The 18653-nt window shown below is 39.7% G+C and overlaps 1 protein-coding gene across 2 annotated transcripts in view; it reads right to left on the minus strand.

Annotated features, from left to right (window-relative positions):
* Positions 1–5732: 5732 nt before the first annotated feature.
* GALNT12 (polypeptide N-acetylgalactosaminyltransferase 12) overlaps positions 5733–18653 on the minus strand; it is a 47365-nt gene continuing 34444 nt past the window's right edge. Inside the window, exons 7-10 of one of the 2 annotated variants that reach the window (XM_087721950.1) lie at positions 17255–17386; positions 12114–12227; positions 9621–9776; positions 5733–6217 (exon numbers count right to left, since the gene is read on the minus strand). In XM_087721950.1, coding sequence (XP_087578076.1) covers positions 6080–6217; positions 9621–9776; positions 12114–12227; positions 17255–17386 — 540 coding nt within the window. In that variant the 3' untranslated portion in view covers positions 5733–6079. The remainder of the gene's footprint in view (positions 6218–9620; positions 9777–12113; positions 12228–17254; positions 17387–18653) is intronic. The other variant, XM_087721951.1, reaches the window with a different exon arrangement.

Consider the following 18653-nt stretch of genomic DNA (forward strand, 5'->3'; position numbering starts at 1 on the left):
ACTCACCAGTGCAACAGCCCTTCAGCCCTTCACAAGGCCTAAGATACTAATCTTTTCGTGTTTTCAATTTCCTATGCATTTCCTTGCTTCTGCAATTGTCAAACATGTTTTAAGCTCTTATTTCTTCTGCCTTGGTTTATTCAATAAAGATCAAGGGCTGATAATTATAATGCTAGCTAGGCACTAAGACATTGAAAAATAACTTTAATTATACTGTTTTATTATTTTTTTAAAAAAACAATGCTTTTCATTAGCCTATTTGCAGCTATTGGTTGGAAAAATGAATTTCAATAACGCAGAAGCTCTTAGACCACAAATAGCCCAGTATGGTCCAGATTATTCTGGAGGTTTCCAACTTTCAGGGAGAGAAAAAGAACATCTCTCTTTCCATAGGAGACTGCAATGGCTCCATGGAGGTCAGTTTGCTTCCGGGTGCATTAAAGGTATCACCTTTAAATCCCTACATGGCTTGGGGCCGGGCTATTTGAAGGACCACCTCCTACTATTACATCCACCTGGCCAGGGGTGGGTTCCAGCAGTCACTACTGCCGGTTCACTCGTGGGCACGCTGCATGTGGGCGCTTGATGCACGATGTGCGTGCATGCACAATGCAATAAAAATAGTTCTACTCATGCACAGAAGCAAAAAACAAGATGGCGGTGCCTACGGTGCTGTGCGGGGAACGTGTTTGGAGATGTGGCAGGCCTGAGTCACTGCTGGTTCCAGCGACCCAAGCCACTACCGGTTCATCTGAACTGGTCCGAACCAGTAGGAACCCACCACTGCACCTGGCCTACCAGGACAAGGAAGTCATGTTAAGTTGTGGCTCCCATCTATTAGGGTTTTATATCTGATGGGACCATGAAAATGGCCCCTTCTCTTTGGAACATCATCTCCCCTGAGACAGAATTGCCCCCCATCCTAACTCTTTTCTGAAAGGCCCTCAAGACATGGTTTTTTTCCACTGGGCCTAGGTACCACAAATGGAGGTGGAGCCCATTGTGTATTTGATTTGATTGCATTCGCTACCAGGGGTGGGTTGGGTAGAATGGATTTTATGGATTTTGAGGTTGTGGATTTTTAATCTTGTAAGCCATCCAAAGTCACTTATGTGTGAGTTAAATGATACATTTGTGAAATAAGCGAATAAATAAATGAAAGAATACTATGAAAAAACACAGAATCACACATTTGCTTTTTAAGACATTGGATTGAATTGTAACTGGATGAATTATGTCAAATTAGATAGAATCCAGGGCATGGAGTTTCAAACAAAGATCCTTTAAAGTATGATGCCTTTTTTGGGCACACCTAAGGTATGCAACAAACCAGAGTATTTGAGAAACACATTAGAAACCGTGACTCGACAAAAGCGTGCACGACAAAATCGCGTCACTAAAACCGCAATGTCATCAACGCGCCGACAACAGCGTGTCGACAGAAGGGCAATTTAGGGGCAATTTAAGTTAAGGTAAGGGTTAGGTTTAGGGTTAGGTTTAGGATTAGGTTCAGGGTTAGGTTTAGGGTTAGCATTACGTTTAGTGTTAGGGTTAGGATTAGCGTTACGTTTAGGGTTAGCGTTAGCGTTACGTTTAGGGTTAGGGTTAGCGTTATGGTTAGCGTTAGGTTTAGGGTTAGGGTTAGGTTCACAGCGCGTTTCTGTCATCGCGCTGTTGTCGGCGCGATTCAGCGCTCATTCGTCGGCACGGTTTAGAACTTGCGGTTTTGTCACCACGGTTTAGCCGGGCACGGTTTTGTCGGTCGCCCTTTTGTCGGTGAACCATTAGAAACAAAGCTGCTTGGAAAGTTAAAGTTAAAATACAGTGGATTCGGAACTGTATCGAATTATCCCATTCCCTCTTATGATCTGGATTTTGGCTAAATGCAATTCATCGCCTTATATTATAAGAATATGAAGCCATTTCTCTTTTCATCTTCTTCACTAGTATCAACTTTCCAGTACACTTTCTATTTACTTCAGGAATAAGGAGGTAACAACGCACAGATAATGGTTTGTGTTAACATATAATATGACCAGTGGTCCAGCCCTAAATAGAGCTGAAGAAGGTGAGATGACTGGACTTTAAAATGCAAGGATTGATAATTTGCATACTAAACAAAATTATTTCGAGTTCCTGTTAAGCTAGTTTTATTCACAGATGCATGCACAAAATGCCACTTAAATACCAACTCCACAAATATAAAAACTACTTTAAAGAACACTTATTTTATTTTAGCACACAATCAGACACGTAAAAAATAATCCGGGGAAGAAAGCTGAATGCTACGCAGTTACTGCTGACACAATGTCGGCATATTGCCAACAATATGGGTCATGTTACCAATCTCAGAAGGATGGAAGCTGAGTGAGCCTTCAGTCCTATCAGGATTGAACTCCAGGCTGTGGGCAGAGTTTGCTTCCATATACTGTGCTTTAATCTCCGCACCCCACCTCTTCTTCTTCCTTCTTGTCTTCCTCTTCTTCCCTACTATATTTTATTTGTTTTTTATCTCACGTTAGCTATTGCATCTCACTTCATTGTAACTTATCTTTACAGTGGCTGATGCTCATGCTTGATACGGTCAATTGACGAATCAATAAAGTATATTGTTTTGTATCGTATGTATAAAGATCTCTTTGTTTAAACTGAACTTTGAAAAAGAATATGAATTGCTTGCCTAGGGGTATTTCAAACTGCTCCAAAACTAAGAAGATACAACACTGATAGCATCATCATATAAGAGTCTCTCCTTTTTTTGCAAGCCGTCTCCAAAAGGCGGATATTGTGTTAGATAAAGGAGAGGAAGAAAAGGATTTCTCAGGCATGAAATCCCTATCCCACACTTATACCTGCAGGGTTCCCGATGTCTGTGTGATGAAAACACTCGTTTAGCTTTTAAAGAACTATTTCTTCCACACACACAAAAAAGCAGGCAGGCTGCCACTGTGATTGGTATAATTCTAATTACTAGCTTCCAGATATTCTTGTGAATGGCTAAAGTAAATCCTAACCTCTGCATCCTGTCAGCAAGATCAGGATGTCAGTATTTTCAATGTCAGTATAAAGTACATCAGCAAAATTGGGAAGCCAGAGCTTGTCAGGTTATGAGAATGGGGTTCTGAAGCCAAGTGAAGTACGGTAGCTTAATATAAAATTCAAAGGTCACATTCAGAAGTTTCACTGGTGTTACTGAGCAATCTCAAAAACTTTTAATTACAACATGGGGGAAAAAAGCATCCTAGTCGATGCATTTGATTTAGTGCTTCAAAGAGGGAGTTATTTATTTATATTTCCCATTTCTAAACCACCCATCTCTCTCAGACGCTTTGCAAAATGCATACTTTGTACGTCCCTCTACTTTAAGCAAACCATTGAGTTGGTCTCCATAGTAACAAATTAAAGAGTTTTGCCTCTCCAACATCATTGCCAGAATCTGACATTCAAACGTTTTTAGGTTTGGAATAATGTATGACCAGGCATGAGGTGTTTTTGATTCAAATGTAAACTCCCCAAATTTGCAGCATTTCGAGCTCTTCACAAACCATCCAAATCTGTCATCTTTTGCATCCCACCCTCTCTTGCAAAGGTCATTAGAATCATTCTTATTCTACTATCTTCATTTTCTCATCCCATCTGTCACACGTTGTTTATATTCACCTTATCACACAATCCTCCCCCCTCCAAATTTAGGAAAATACCATTTCCTACACAGGAATATCAAACTCGTGGCCCTCACACATTGGCCATGCCCACACCTGGTTTATAGTGAAGGGGGGGAAGTCGCGATACATCATGTGATCCCGCCATGACGGCGTGAGTTTGACACTCCGGCCCTACAGTGTTTTACCTTCACATAAGTTAGGATAAATTCAGTCAACACAATGGTAGTTGCCATGCCACACACATTATTTTGTATTCTGCATAAGCGTTTGTCATCGTGACCCGTCAAAACCACGCTCGACTAAACCGCACCCGATTAAACCGCGTCGCTGACGTCATCAACAGGGCGACAACAGCCAGCGCGGAGAAAGAAGGGCGCTTTAAATAGCGCTTTGAAAGCAAACCGATTCAACTTAAGGTAAGGGTTAGCTTTAGGGTTAGCTTTAGGGTTAGGCTAAGGGTTAGGTTAAGGGTTAGGGTTAGGGTTAGGGTTAGGGTTAGGTTAAGGGTTAGGATTAGGTTTAGGGTTAGGTTAAGGGTTAGGTTTAGGTTTAGGGTTAGGTTTAGGGTTAGGTTAAGAGTTAGATTTAGGGTTAGGTTTAGGATTAGGTTTAGGGGGGTTAGGTTTAGGTGTTAATTTTAGGTTTAGGGTTTACAGCGTGCTTCTGTCTCCGCGCTGTTGTCGCCCTGTTGATGAGCACGGTTTTGTGGGTGAACTGTTTGTCATACCATGTAAAAAAGTTCTTTGCACCTTTTCCTGGGTAGCCATTAATTTTTGTGTGGTTATAAAATTATGGATTCAGGCAAAGAATGTTTCTTTGATTATGGCTACTAGATCTCTGGTGTAAAAATCCTAGATTGCTAGAGAGTAGGAAAGATAATCATAATTTGATGCAGATTGCTTACTTCTGAATTTGATTTGTTACCTAGAAGGTACCATGGCATGATTATTGAGTGTAATTGTGTAATTTCTTCCCTGAAATCTGGCTCTGCAGATTTTTTTTTGTCCTGCTACAATTATTCTGTATGCCAATATTTTTTTTTAGAAATTGGCACCTAGTTAGAAATGGGACAGAATTTTCATTTATCTCTTTATCCGAGCCAACCAAATATACCTTACATCTTAGATCAACATGTATTAAACCAAAACATTACTTTTTAAAATTAACACTTTTCTAACATTTTACCATAATTCTTAGATAAAAAGTACATTAAAAATTCATACATTAAGGCTACTATATTAAAATGCAAAGGAAAATGGTATACACATTTAATTTATATGGATGTTTTTAACTGGCAGGCTGATATGAAAATTGGATATATATTGATTTTAAGACAGAATGTCTTTGAAACTGAGCTGAACCAGGGACAGAATGACAGAAAGCAAGGTTCAGTCATCCTTGCTTCCAATTCGTGACCCGTCAAAACTGCGCTCGACTAAACTGCGCCCGATTAAACCACGTCGCTGATGTCATCAACAGGGCGACAACAGCCAGCGCGGAGAAAGAAGGGCGCTTTAAATAGCGCTTTGAAAGCAAGCCGATTCAACTTAAGGTAAGGGTTAGGTTTAGGGTTAGGTTTAGGGTTAGGGTTAGGTTAAGGGTTAGGATTAGGTTTAGGTTTAGGTTAAGGGTTAGGTTTAGGGTTAGGTTTAGGGTTAGGTTAAGGATTAGGTTTAGGGGGGTTAGGTTTAGGTTTTAATTTTAGGTTTAGGGTTTACAGCGTGCTTCTGTCTCCGCGCTGTTGTCGCCCTGTTGATGATGTCAGCGACGCGGTTTAGTCAGGCGCGGTTTAGTCAGGCACAGTTTAGTCAGGCACGGTTTTGTCGGTGAACCCTTCCAATTCATTTATTGTTTTAATTTGAAATATTTAGAACCAAATAATTACATATTGTGCCCTATTATATCATAATAGCTTGAGTTCACATGTAATTCTACTATAATGATCTACTGTGTGTTTAGAATAAATACTGGTAGCGAGTCCTCTGTATGCAGTTCCAGTGTACTATTTTCAGATATATGAAAAAAAAAATTATGATTGTTTATATTATAATAAATTCACAGCTAAAATTGTCCTTTTCCTTTTTCTTTTAATGTATTAGTCACATTAAAATTGAACACATTAGGAAAAAAAATAAATATTTAAATTATCAAATTTAAGTGCCACCACCTGCATTTCATTATCAAGTCTCTAGGTTATTTCTAAAATATATAAAAAAATTTGGAAAATCATATAGCTGCCAAAAGTAGATTTCCGATGTAGAAAAGTCCAGAATAACTACATATAAATGTCAACGCCTGGTGGTGTTCCAGAACAATGTTGAAAATAATACACTTCTCCATGTACAAAGGATTAACCATTTCCTTGCTTCAGATCCATAGATTATTTTGATCAACCATAAAATCAGTTTTCTGTATCAATTTCTCGCTATAAAAAACCATTTCTGGTATTCTGAATTGGAACATGGTCGTAACAACGGTGCTGGGTATCCATTTTCTACATTAGATTCCGCTTGTAGGCACTTCTGGGTCTGCTTATGTATTAAAACTCCATCCTACAAAACAATAAATAGTTTTTATAATATCTGATAAAGACAAAGTAACCATAGTAAGTTAAAATTCCCATTTAAAACATTATTAACTTCGTGACCCGACAAATGCGCGCTCGACTAAAGCGCGCTGACGAAACCACGTCGCCAAAACCATGACGTCATCAATGCACCCACAACAGCGCGCCGACAACAGCGCGCCGACAGAAGCGCGATTTAAGTTAAGGTAACGGTTAGGTTCAGGGTTAGTTTTAGGGTAAGGTTCAGGGTTAGGTTTAGGGTTAGCTTCAGGGTTAGCTTTAGGGTTAGGTTTAGAGCGCGCTTCTGTCGGCGGGCTGTTGTCGGCACACTTCAGCGCTCATTCGTCGACGTGGTTTAGAACTCGCAGTTTTGTCATCACGGTTTAGTCGGGCGCGCTTTTGTCCATCGCCTTTTTGTCAGTGAACCGATTAACTTCACGAAAAAACAAGCAATAAAGAACAGAATTCCTGCTAGATAATCCATTGTTCACATTAACAAAACCTGTTGTGGGTTCATGCTCACGTACTTTGATGTATTATTAAATTAACATCATGTTCATTTGATTTTATAAAGAGTTGTAAGTAGCTAATAGTGATTTGGAGATAGATAGATAGATAGATAGATAGATAGATAGATAGATAGATAGATAGATAGATAGATAGATAGATAGATAGATAGATAGATAGATGATAGATAGATATAGATAGATGATAGATAGATAGATAGATAGATAGATAGATAGATAGATAGATAGATATAGATAGATAGATAGATAGATAGATAGATGATAGATATAGATAGATGATAGATAGATAGATAGATAGATATGATAGATGATAGATAGATAGATAGATGATAGATAGATATAGATAGATGATAGATAGATAGATAGATAGATAGATAGATAGAGATAGATGATAGATGATAGATGATAGATAGATAGATAGATAGATAGATAGATAGATATAGATAGATAGATAGATAGATAGATAGATAGATAGATAGATAGATAGATAGATAGATATAACAATAACACCATTATACAAAGGAGAGAATCATATAGATCAGCATCAGCTAGAATTAATTTTGGCCAAGGAAGACCGTATATGCTGCTCTGCAGGAAATCTACTCTGTATATCCTGTTGTGTCACTTTTATAGGTGCATTTTCAGAGTATAGGTGGAGTCTACTGTATCTTCCAAAGGTTCAACCAGAGGGGTCGCCAGGATCTAATGCTTTCATCAAAATGATGCAAGTAGAGTCGTGCTGTAAGTTCTGCTCTTTTCATTCTGCTCTTTTCGTAATGTCAGAACACATGTTCAGAACACATGTACAAAAAAGAGAACCTCTGCCACAATAGCACAATACTATTGTTATTTGTCCTCAACCCTTGGCAGATGCCTTTGGTTGCAGCTCCCGTGCAATATTATAATGAGTCAACACTGAACAAGATGGGCGGCACATACATTTAATCAATCAATCAATACTGATCTACTTATGAGGAACTAGCATTCTTTGATCATGAAATGCAATTTCTCCAAAGAGAAACAGCCATTAACACTTTTCCTTGTTTTATTATCCATCTCAGACAGTGTTTAGGAGTAGGCTACAATAACCTTAGATTTGGAGATGCAATTCAGAGGTATGAACATTCATTCATTTGGTTAAGTGGTACATTTGGCAATATTTTTGCTCGAAATGTATAAAACTGTCAATCTAAGCTCATAGTGACTGCAGGTTGTCAAAGCTGCACATGCCTTTCTTGGCTACCTCCCAAGAATATGGAATTTATCAAGACATCAAGAGTTGCTAAGAGTAGTTAAAGTAAAGAATTATACCATGGAAAACCGGAAGGGAGATTGTCAATATCTGAAGTAGAATATTTGGACACAGACAAGAAAGCAAATTTTCAAGCTATTGAACATTTAAACTTTTATTTAAAGCAATAGCAATAGTTAGCAATAGTTAGACTTATATACCGCTTCATAGGGCTTTCAGCCCTCTCTAAGCGGTTTACAGAGTCAGCATATATTGCCCCCAACAACAATCTGGGTCCTCATTTTACCCACCTCGGAAGGATGGAAGGCTGAGTCAACCTTGAGCCTAGTGGGATTTGAACAGCCGAACTGCTGAACTGCAGTCAGCTGAAGTAGCCTGCAGTGCTGCATTTAACCACTGCGCCACCTCGGCTCTATATAAAGCAGTTGCTTATATATTTATCTTCCTCTTTTCCAATTTCCTTTTTAAAAAGTCATTGTTACATATAATGCTAAAATTGCTAGCTCAGCAATTCAATCTATCTAGTCTGGTAATGATCTCGTTATTTCTAATTGCTATTGCTGTCATTATTTTAGAGAGTTTGATAAAGAAAAAGAAACCAGTATTTTTTAAAACAGATATGTCTGTTCTGTTTTTTGAAGTGGAAATATGAATGGTTATAGGAAATGTACGAAAAGGGGATGAAAGAATATACAGCTCTGAAGCACCCGCCTAAAATTTATTTTTATTTATTTTAGGAAATTTATATTGTTGCCTGTTCGCACATGGCGCCTCAAGGTGGCTTACAGGAATATAAAAGCCTCATATATAGAACAATAAAAGTGAATAATCACATTATAAATGTACAAAATAATAATATAATTAGTATAGCATGGCATAGCATAATATAATATAATATATAATATAATGGTAGGAGTACTATTTTAGTGTAAACAAAAAGTTTAGGTTTAGGTTTTAGGTTTCGTTTTATTTTTATTTTATTTTCAAAAGACTTTCGTGCATCTCTTCCACAGTCATCAAGCATAATTCATATTAACTGAAGTATTTTAACTCAGATATTTATACATATTACCATCATTATACCTCCATTTGACTACAATTGTTTAATTGTTATCCCTCCTTCCTTCCCTCCCTTCCTTTTCTTTTCTCCTTCTCTCCTTCCTTTCCCCCTTCCTTTCCTCCTTCCTTCCCCCCTTCCTTCTCTCCTACATTCCCTCCTTCCTTCCCTCGTTTTATTTATATGCCGCCCTATTCCCAGTGGGACTCAGGGCGGCTCACAAACCCAAGAGGGGAAGGGAAACACAAGAACTACAAATACAAGCATTTAAAATAACCAACAGACACACAATCGCGAGGGGAAGGGAACTCATCAACCCCAGGCCTGCCGACACAGCCAGGTTTTAACGGCTTTTCGGAAGGCCTGGAGAGAGGTGAGGGTCCGAATCTCGGCGGGGAGTTCGTTCCAAAGGGCCGGAGCCGCCACAGAGAAGGCCCTCCCCCGGGTAGTAGCCAGATGGCATTGTGTAAACAAAAAGTATCATTCAGTACAATGTTTAATAGCCCATCCCTACTGCAGCTTAATATTTGTTAACAAATTTGACTATTCTTACCTCTCTAAGAATAAATTTCTGATTTTCAGGAATTTTTTGGATACTATCTTCACATAAGTACATTTTCAAAAAATCAGTTCCTGGATCAACGGCTGCACAGACCTCTGGTTGACGGGTATTATAACGTATTTCATTGTTGGAGGTGTACTCAAAAAACTGTTATTCCCAAAATAAAAAGGTTAAGTAAAATCTCTGTTAAATTTCAACTAGGCATTTCTATGATCAAAAAGCATTGTGAACAGAAGGATAGTAAAAATATAAAAAGCTAACTCTAGACCAAATCTGGAATTCATCAGATAATAATTACAATTTATCTACTTACTTGGAAATGTTATACGGGCATCTATATTTTATAAAACAATCCTTGACGGCTAACAATTTCAATATTACAAATATTGAAAACATGAGATGAAAACTTCAACAAAGAATCACAACACTACTCTCTCCCAAATTATCAAAAAAGCTGGGTTCACCTGTTATCCTGAGGGAAAAGCAGGTCTTAATGGTCTTTTGGTAGAGAAAGGGCTTGTGAGGCCTGCAATGATATTCCTTCTAGAATTTGGCCTGCCACACTTTCTCTTATTTCATTATGCTGTTTCTTTAGTATAGTTGATGGGAGGGGGGAATAGACAGGAGTGAGATTGTGGAATGTATTGTTTTCATTCTTTACTAGAAGCTCAAGGTCATCTTTTGTCTCCGCACCAGGACACCTGACTGAAAGAAGCTGGGTGTGGATGCCAGCGTGGAAGAAGATTGGACCATGTGATGGATTGTGGGTGTGGGGACAAGATCGTGAACTTTTAACTGGGTGGAATTCTGATGCCATTTCCAGTATTGGGATTCCATAGCATGATGCCAACATGTCCGTCTTATTAAATTGGAACTTTTAAGCATAGTTGGTCTCTGATTTAATTCTGCATGATATTTGGAACGCTGACAGGGCTTGTTTCCTGGGTCCCACCAGATGACAACACGAAACAGAAAGGACTGGAGCAAGCCTACTTTAGCCAATGTAGTGGGGCAGGTAAATGTCCCCAGAGAGAGGCAATCCCACAAATCACCTGGCCTTGAGCCATACAATGTGATAACCAGCTCCTTGCAAAGAAACCTGTGAAGAAACTAGGAGTCAATCCAGTAGGGGGAGTAGTGGTGTAACATGGATGACTCATGGGGCACCCAGAATATATGTGTTGCTGCATTCTGGATCAGTTGAAATTTCCAAGCGATCTTCAAGGGCAGCATCATGAACAGTGCATTTATTTGTTTGTTTGTTTGTTTGTTTGTTTATTAGACTTATATACCGCTTCATAGGGCTTTCAGCCCTCTCTAAGCGGTTTACAGATTTTTTTAGCAAATTGAGTTAGCAACTTGCCCCCACAGTCTGGGTCCTCATTTCACCCACCTCGGAAGGATGGAAGGCTGAGTCGACCTTGAGCCGGTGAGATTTGAACCGCTGAACTGCAGATCACAGTCAGCTGAAGTGGCCTGCAGTGCTGCACCCTAACGACTGCGCCACCTCGGCTCTGCAGTAATCCAAACACGGCACACAAGATGATTTTATACAAAGGCTCTCCTTAGCCACAGCCATCTTCTTTGAGAAGGTGCTAGTCTGGGGGAAACCCCAAAGTTACACACTAACACTGGGAGAATGCACCCTATAAAGAGTTAAAGATGACCCCAAACCCCCAATGCGACTCCATCTTGTTAGGTTTTCTGTGCCAGCACTGGGTCAGATCCATGGTTGCCACAAATTTCCACTCCTAATGAAGGCAGGTTGAATTCTCCCAAAACTATCAGTCAAGGGAACTCCATTATTATTTAAAACCTTGTATGGCTCAAGGCTTTGTCCCATTTGTGGGATTGCCTCTCTCTGAGGACAAAAGAGTTGCCTATCAGTCAAAGCAACTCCATTACTATAGAATCAAGTTCAGGGAGAGAAGCCACTATACCACTATACAACAGCTCTTAAATGGGCTTTTCAGAGCCCAATTTCATAAACAAGACCTCACACCCTCTTATGTTTGAGGAAGCACCACTAAAGGCTATTAGAAACTCCCAGATGGCAAAACCCACACTCATATCTTTATCTTCAAGTATTTTTAAAAAAATATTTGTTTTACTAAGTGAAAAATCCTCTTAAAATTGTATTTCTTTCGGAAATAATTGACCTGTATTTGTACTGTAACTATCACCGCTATTGTTCTGTGAAATGCTATGAAATTGTCAGCCTTCTCAAGTGGATCTTAGGGGCAGAATTTATAAGGAGCTGATCGAATCCACTAAGAAGAACCTCAGCCCAACTTTCCAATATATGTGCACACCCATATTCCTTGAACTTCTGTTTAATTCTGCCAAGGATTACAAACCAAGATTAAGTTTAACATGGGTGGTAATGCTGAAAACTGAAACGTTTTGGTGCAGTTAAATAACAGGACCATGCATTTAGAAGGAGAAAACTATTATCTGACAGTTGAATAGAAAGTAATATCTTACCTGATTTTGCCCCATCCCATGACATGGATATAATATGACTTTGTGTCCCGTTATTTCATGCTCGCTGGGAGGATTGTAATCAAAGCAATAATTGAGCATTCCTCGATTCTTCAGCTAAGAGGCAACAAAAGGCCATTAGAATACATCATTTTAATCCAAACGTGTCTGTGTATGTGTGTGTGTGTGTGTGTGTGATGTGTATGAGAGAGAAAGAGAGATGGACAGATGTAGGGAGAGAGGGGGAGACAGAGGAGTGGATGCGTATAAGATTCCCATTATAACTTGCATGCTGAAATGCTGTAAATAATTATTGTACATTTGTTTATTATCATCATCCTAATCATCATCATTCACTTAATGCTTATTGAGAATATATTAATGTCTCTTTGCTGGTATTGTGCTGTAAACACAGAATTTCCCACTAAAAACCACTGCAGCACGAGCTGATCTTTTATTTATGGTGAACTCAAAATGTCAGTCCCAAGAGTTACATAAAAGCAAGAAAATTTCCCCTTCAAGGAAATTTACAGTATGATCATCAGCGCAGAATTTCACAACACAAGGATCTGCCAAGAACTGATAAAACTTGTATGGAAAAGGAACAATAGTATAATGTTTGAGCCTTTCAGCAAAATGAAAAGACAGCCTTGAAAACATGGATGATGACCTCCTTGGCATACATCAACAAGCAAACCCAGTTACATTGCACGCAACCAAATCCGATCAGCTGGACAAATTTAACTCAGGGCAAAACTGAAGTGTCGTGAGTGAAGTATTGTCTCAAAAATGCTTTTCAAAAGGCAACTGGACTTTGTTTTTTCCTTGAAAACATTTCACTTCTCATCAAAGAAACTTCTTCCATTCTGATTGAATGGTGGAGAGTGAAGGATTTATATTCTTTGCAGTCATCTGGTCGTTAGCTAACTCTGAAGGTCGGTTGTTTGAGACATGGCATGGATGATTGAGAATCTCCATAGACATAAATAAATTACTATTCACTCACCGATGCTCCAGTTTTTCTTTCCCTATGCATGAATTATTTAGGTATAGACATGAAAGTATTTCCCAAGAAAACACCTTTTCTTTTACAGGAGAGAATTATCAGTATCAGGAATAAAACTATGGCCAGCAACAGCCAGAGTTTTTATTTTGGTTATACACAAGGATAAAACAACATAAAACTGCAAGGATATAAAACTTGCAATATTCCAGCAACTTTACAGCTCGAATATTGCAGTGCTAACACTAAAACTATTCCATGCAATAACATTTAAAACATAAAACTAATAGACAATAATAAACATGTAAAATTATTGGAGAATCAAATTATATAATACAGTATATAGTATACATTTGTATAGTATACAAATGTAGACTATATTTACTAATTATAATACAAATACAAGTCACCCTTGATGTATGACCATAATTGTGACATAAATTTCCATCACTAAGCAACTGCAGTTGTAAAGTGCAACCACATCAGAGGTGGGTTCCTACCAGTTTGCACCTATTCGGTAGAACCGGTTCATCAAATCTACCGGACCGGTTAGAAGAGGTTCCACCAGTGGACTCAGAAAGCAGGCCACACCTACAGAAGAGGTTCCAAAAATTTTTGAAACCCACCACTGGTCCTTGGATTATTCTACTATCATGCTCATTTTTATAAAACTCAGTGCCTCTGTGGAAGGTAAGGATGACTACTGCGTTTGTGGTGCAATCAGAACATTGTGTGTGTTGAAGTTGTTTTAACGCAAACCAAAGATGCCTTTAAAAAAACAAGTTGACATCATATTCTTATGCATGCCAGTGCTGTGGGTGAGGTAATTTAAGGTGGTTCTGACAAGTGTCGTCAGCATCTTCATATCCGGTCACATGGGCGGCAAGCCACTCCCATCCAGTTACATGGGCGGCAAGCCACTCCCACAAAGGAGGCCACACCCACAGAGTAGGTTCAAACAATTTTTGAAACCCACCACTGAACCACTTGTAACCTCATTGCTTAGTGCCTGCAATCTTAATAGATCCTAGTTGCTGTTACAACTCCAGATGCACATTAAATGGGAAGTGGAAGGAGACCTAATTAACTCTGCAACATCGCACCAGTGGTGGGATTCAGCCAGTTCGCACCTATTCGGGAGAACCGGTTCTTAACTTTCTAAGTAGTTCATAGAACCGATTGTTGGAAGAAATCTCCTTTTGTTTTTTTCCACTTTACAGGGCTAATCCTGTAAGGAAGGCAAGAAGGAAACATTCTGGTGTTGTTTCTAGCCTAATCTTTATTGACCTGCTTACAGAAACTGCCTCTCCGGTTAGCCCTTATTACATTGTAACAGCTAAGGCGAAGCGCCCATCGACCTGAGTGACCTTGAGTTGGCCACGCCACCCAGTCACATGACCACCGAGACCTACCTACCCAGATGGTCATTAGGGCAGAGAACCGGTTGGTAAATTATTTGAATCCCACCACTGCACCGCACAGAGGTATGGCAGTGCAGTGGGGGAGGCGAGGGGAGGCCCAGTGCAGGCCACCACATGAATTGGGGGTTACTGCAGTGTGGCATGAGTTCAGAGAAGCAGGAAAGCGGTACGGATGCATGCATATGTGCAAACATGGAGAGACCGGGAAAAGAATACACTGTGGCTTCTTGCCACACTGTGGTTCTGGAGCTGCAAGAAGCACCTGACCCAAAGCAAGAAGCCTCAGATACCTCTGGGAGTGTCAGCCACCTCAGCCCACCCCAACAGTGTGGCACAAAACTGCCGGGGCGCCAGCAAGTCCCAACAACATGGCCCAAAGTCACCATGTCCCCAGGAAGCACAAAGAGGCTTCTTGGTGTACCTGTGGCTAGCATCTGGTTATTTGCTGCTGAAAATAGGTTGTTCCACTAAGCTTGGAATCAAAAGCCATTTTTATTCTTTCCAGTCCAACAGAAAGTTAGATGAAAGATTATATGAGGGGAGTTTGGACTCTGTTGTTTGTGTGTCCTCCTTCTCAACAAGACAGCTATCTAAAAACAAACAGTGCAGGGCCAAATAAAGGGGGAAATCCTCTGAATTGTTCCAGGTGGACAACAGTTCAGAAAGCCGTCAATTACTCTATTCTGACGCCCCTCTTCTTAGTCACATGACCCTGAAGAACCCAGAAAGCATGCTTAATATCAGGGTTCTCTAAAGTGGCCATTATTGACCCTGAAGAGTTGGTAGGACTATGCAAAGAGCTGGTATTGTTATTTATTTAATTGTTGAGAGTAATATTACTTAAAATACCATTTATTAAATTATTTTCATACAATCAATGTTTAGGGGTCATTGAACAATCTGAAAATTCATGAAGGGGTTCATGAGCTAAAAAGTGTGGGGACCATTGCTCTATATTTTATCATCACCATCATCATCATTTAGCATTTATATCAGTGGTGGGTTTCAAAAAATTTCGAACCTACTCTGTGGGTGTGGCCTCCTTCGTGGGAGTGGCTTGCCAGCCATGTGACCTGGTGGGAGTGGCTTGCCGGCCATGTGTTTTCTTTCTTTATTTCTTTCTCTCTCTCTCTCTTTCCTTCCTTTTGTCTCTCTGTCCCTTTTTCCTTTTTTTCTTTCAACTCTCTCACTTTTTCTTTCTTTCTTTCTTTCTTTCTTTCTTTCTTTCTTCCTTTCTTTCTCTTTCTCTCTTTGTGTGAGTCTGTCTGTCTGTCTGTCTGTCTGTCTATCTGTCTGTGTGGTGGGTTTCAAAAAAATTTGGAATCTTTTCTGTAGGTGTGGCCTGCTTTCCGAGTCCACTGGTGGAACCTCTTCTAACCGGTTTGGTAGATTTGATGAACCGGTTCTACCCAACTGGTGCGAACTGGTAGGAACCCACCTCTGATTTATATACCTTAAAGCCACTCTAAAGCAACAATTACAATTATTATCCCAACGGAGATCCATACTAAGAGATGTTGACTTACCTATGGCTTCCTAACAGGTTAATGCAGAAGTGTAATTGTACCTGAGTACTTTTTGACTCCCTCGCACCGTCTTTGCCGGTGTCAGGATTTCTTTATTTATTTATATTTATGTTCATTTATTTCTACCATCATATTGGCAAAGAAAAAGAAACTAAAAGTATTTTTTTGTTAACTACTCATGGTAAAAACTTTCCCAGAAAAATCAGTAAGAATATATAGCAACAAATTTTCCACATACAGGTAGTCCTTGACTTAACACCATTCGTTTAGTGTCCAAAGTTATAACGGCACTGAAAAAAGTGACTTGGAACCATTTTCCACATTTACGACCACTGCAGCATCCCCATGGTCATGTGATCAAAATTTGGACAACTGGCAGGTATTTATGACAATAGCAGTATCCCGGGGTCCTGTGATCAGCTTTTGCAACCTTCTGACGAACAAAGTCAATGAGGAAGCTTGATTCTCACCTGTGTTATCAACTTAACAACTATAGTTGTTTCACTTAACAACCGTAGCATGAAAAGTGGGATAAAATTCACTTAACAGCTGCCTTGCTTAGCAACAGAAATTTTGTGCTCAACTACGGTTGTAAGTTGATGACTACTTGTACTTTTTCTATTGCACCAGCTTGAGCGACTATGCAAAATCCATCTACTCAGTAATACTATTTGCAATTCTCAAACCGCAAATTTGTTCAAGTAATTCTACCTATCTGTTGTGACTCAGCAGACGTCTTCTGTGAGTCTTTTCGGGGTGCAAGATTACCAATGCAGCTGGGGCTCGTTAGTGGCATATTCTGGTGATAAAAGGATGGATGGTGCCACGCCCTGGTTGCAGGAGTCAACGTTCCTTCGTTCGTTCAACGTTCATTGATCATCGGTCGTGGTTTATTTGAGATACACTTGGAGAAGTGATTTGCTTTCTGTAACCCTGATTCAAGGAGAGACACTTGGAGAAGTGCATTGCTTTGTAAGAGTTTTTGTTTGGTATTCTGTTATCTTGTCAGAGACTTTATTTATGTTTAATTTTGGGCTCGCAGCCAGTCTGAGCCGAGAACTGATAAAGAGAGTTCCTTTTAAGTTTGTCTGCCTGTCGTCTGTTAACGAGCGGAGAAGGGGGGACAGAACACCTATCTATCTTGAAAGAGTGTGAAAACCTGAAAATTCCCTTATGAAGAAGGGTTTCACTTACCATCCCAAAGAATCCAGGTCTGTCCTCTGGGACATGAAGTTCAGGATAAATATTCTCTAAGTACCATTTAAAATCCTTGCACTTCAGCTTCTCTCGAAGAAGTTTTCTTTCTGTCACATCTCCATAGGGTTCCTAAAGTGAAATCCCAGAGTAATAGAGTCAATAGAGGACTATATACAGTATTCCAGAGAGGACAAGAGCCGAGGTGGCGCAGTGGGTAGAGTGCAGTACTGCAGGCCACTTCAGCTGACTGCTAGTTCGGCAGTTTGGCGGTTCAAATCTCACCGGCTCAGGGTTGACTCAGCCTTCCATCCTTCCGAGGTGGGTAAAATGAGGACCCGGATTGTTGTTGGGGGCAATATGCTGACTCTGTAAACCGCTTAGAGAGAGCTGAAAGCCCTATGAAGCGGTATATAAGTCTAACTGCTATTGCTATCTATCTATCTATCTATCTATCTATCTATCTATCTATCTATCTATCTATCTATCTATCTTATCTATCTTATCTATCTATCTATCTATCTATCTATCTATCTATCTATCTATCTATCTATCTATCTATCTATCATCTATCTAGAGCCGAGGTGGCGCAGTGGTTACGGTGCAGTACTGCAGGCCACTTCAGCTGACTGCTAATTCGGCAGTTTGGCGGTTCAAATCTCACCGGCTCAGGGTTGACTCAGCCTTCCATCCTTCCGAGGTGGGTAAAATGAGGACCCGGATTGTTGTTGGGGGCAATATGCTGACTCTGTAAACCGCTTAGAGAGAGCTGAAAGCCCTATGAAGCGGTATATAAGTCTAACTGCTATTGCTATCTATCTATCTATCTATCTATCTATCTATCTATCTATCTATCTATCTATCTATCTATCATCTATCTAGAGCCGAGGTGGCGCAGTGGTTATGGTTGCAGTACTGCAGGCCACTTCAGCTGACTGCTAGTTCGGCAGTTTGGCGGTTCAAATCTCACCGGCTCAGGGTTGACTCAGCCTTCCATCCTTCCGAGGTAGGTAAAATGAGGACCCGGATTGTTGTTGGGGGCAATATGCTGACTCTGTAAACCGCTTAGAGAGGGCTGAAAGCCCTATGAAGCGGTATATAAATCTAACTGCTATTGCTATTAAAAAATAAGATCTTAATACAATGGATTTCGCTTTGAGTAACTCACATTTATAAATTATTAAGGTGAAGATAGCCCACTAGCTCTATATTAAATAAATTACCCTAGTCAGCGGTTATATGAATAAATACATCAGGATTAAGTTTTGGCCCCCAGGATTTCAGTTATTAGAATTATAATATTCCTATCCAATTATTTATGTTTCTATGCCTCCATGGCTTTCATTAAAAAAAGCCTATCATTTTTCAGGCTTCCAAGTGAGCATTCAAAATGATGATG

The sequence above is a fragment of the Thamnophis sirtalis genome, unplaced genomic scaffold, assembly GCF_051295495.1.
Source record: "Thamnophis sirtalis isolate CommonGarterSnake01/CBP01778 unplaced genomic scaffold, rThaSir2_p1.2 scaffold_8, whole genome shotgun sequence".
NCBI classification, from domain to species: domain Eukaryota; kingdom Metazoa; phylum Chordata; class Lepidosauria; order Squamata; family Natricidae; genus Thamnophis; species Thamnophis sirtalis.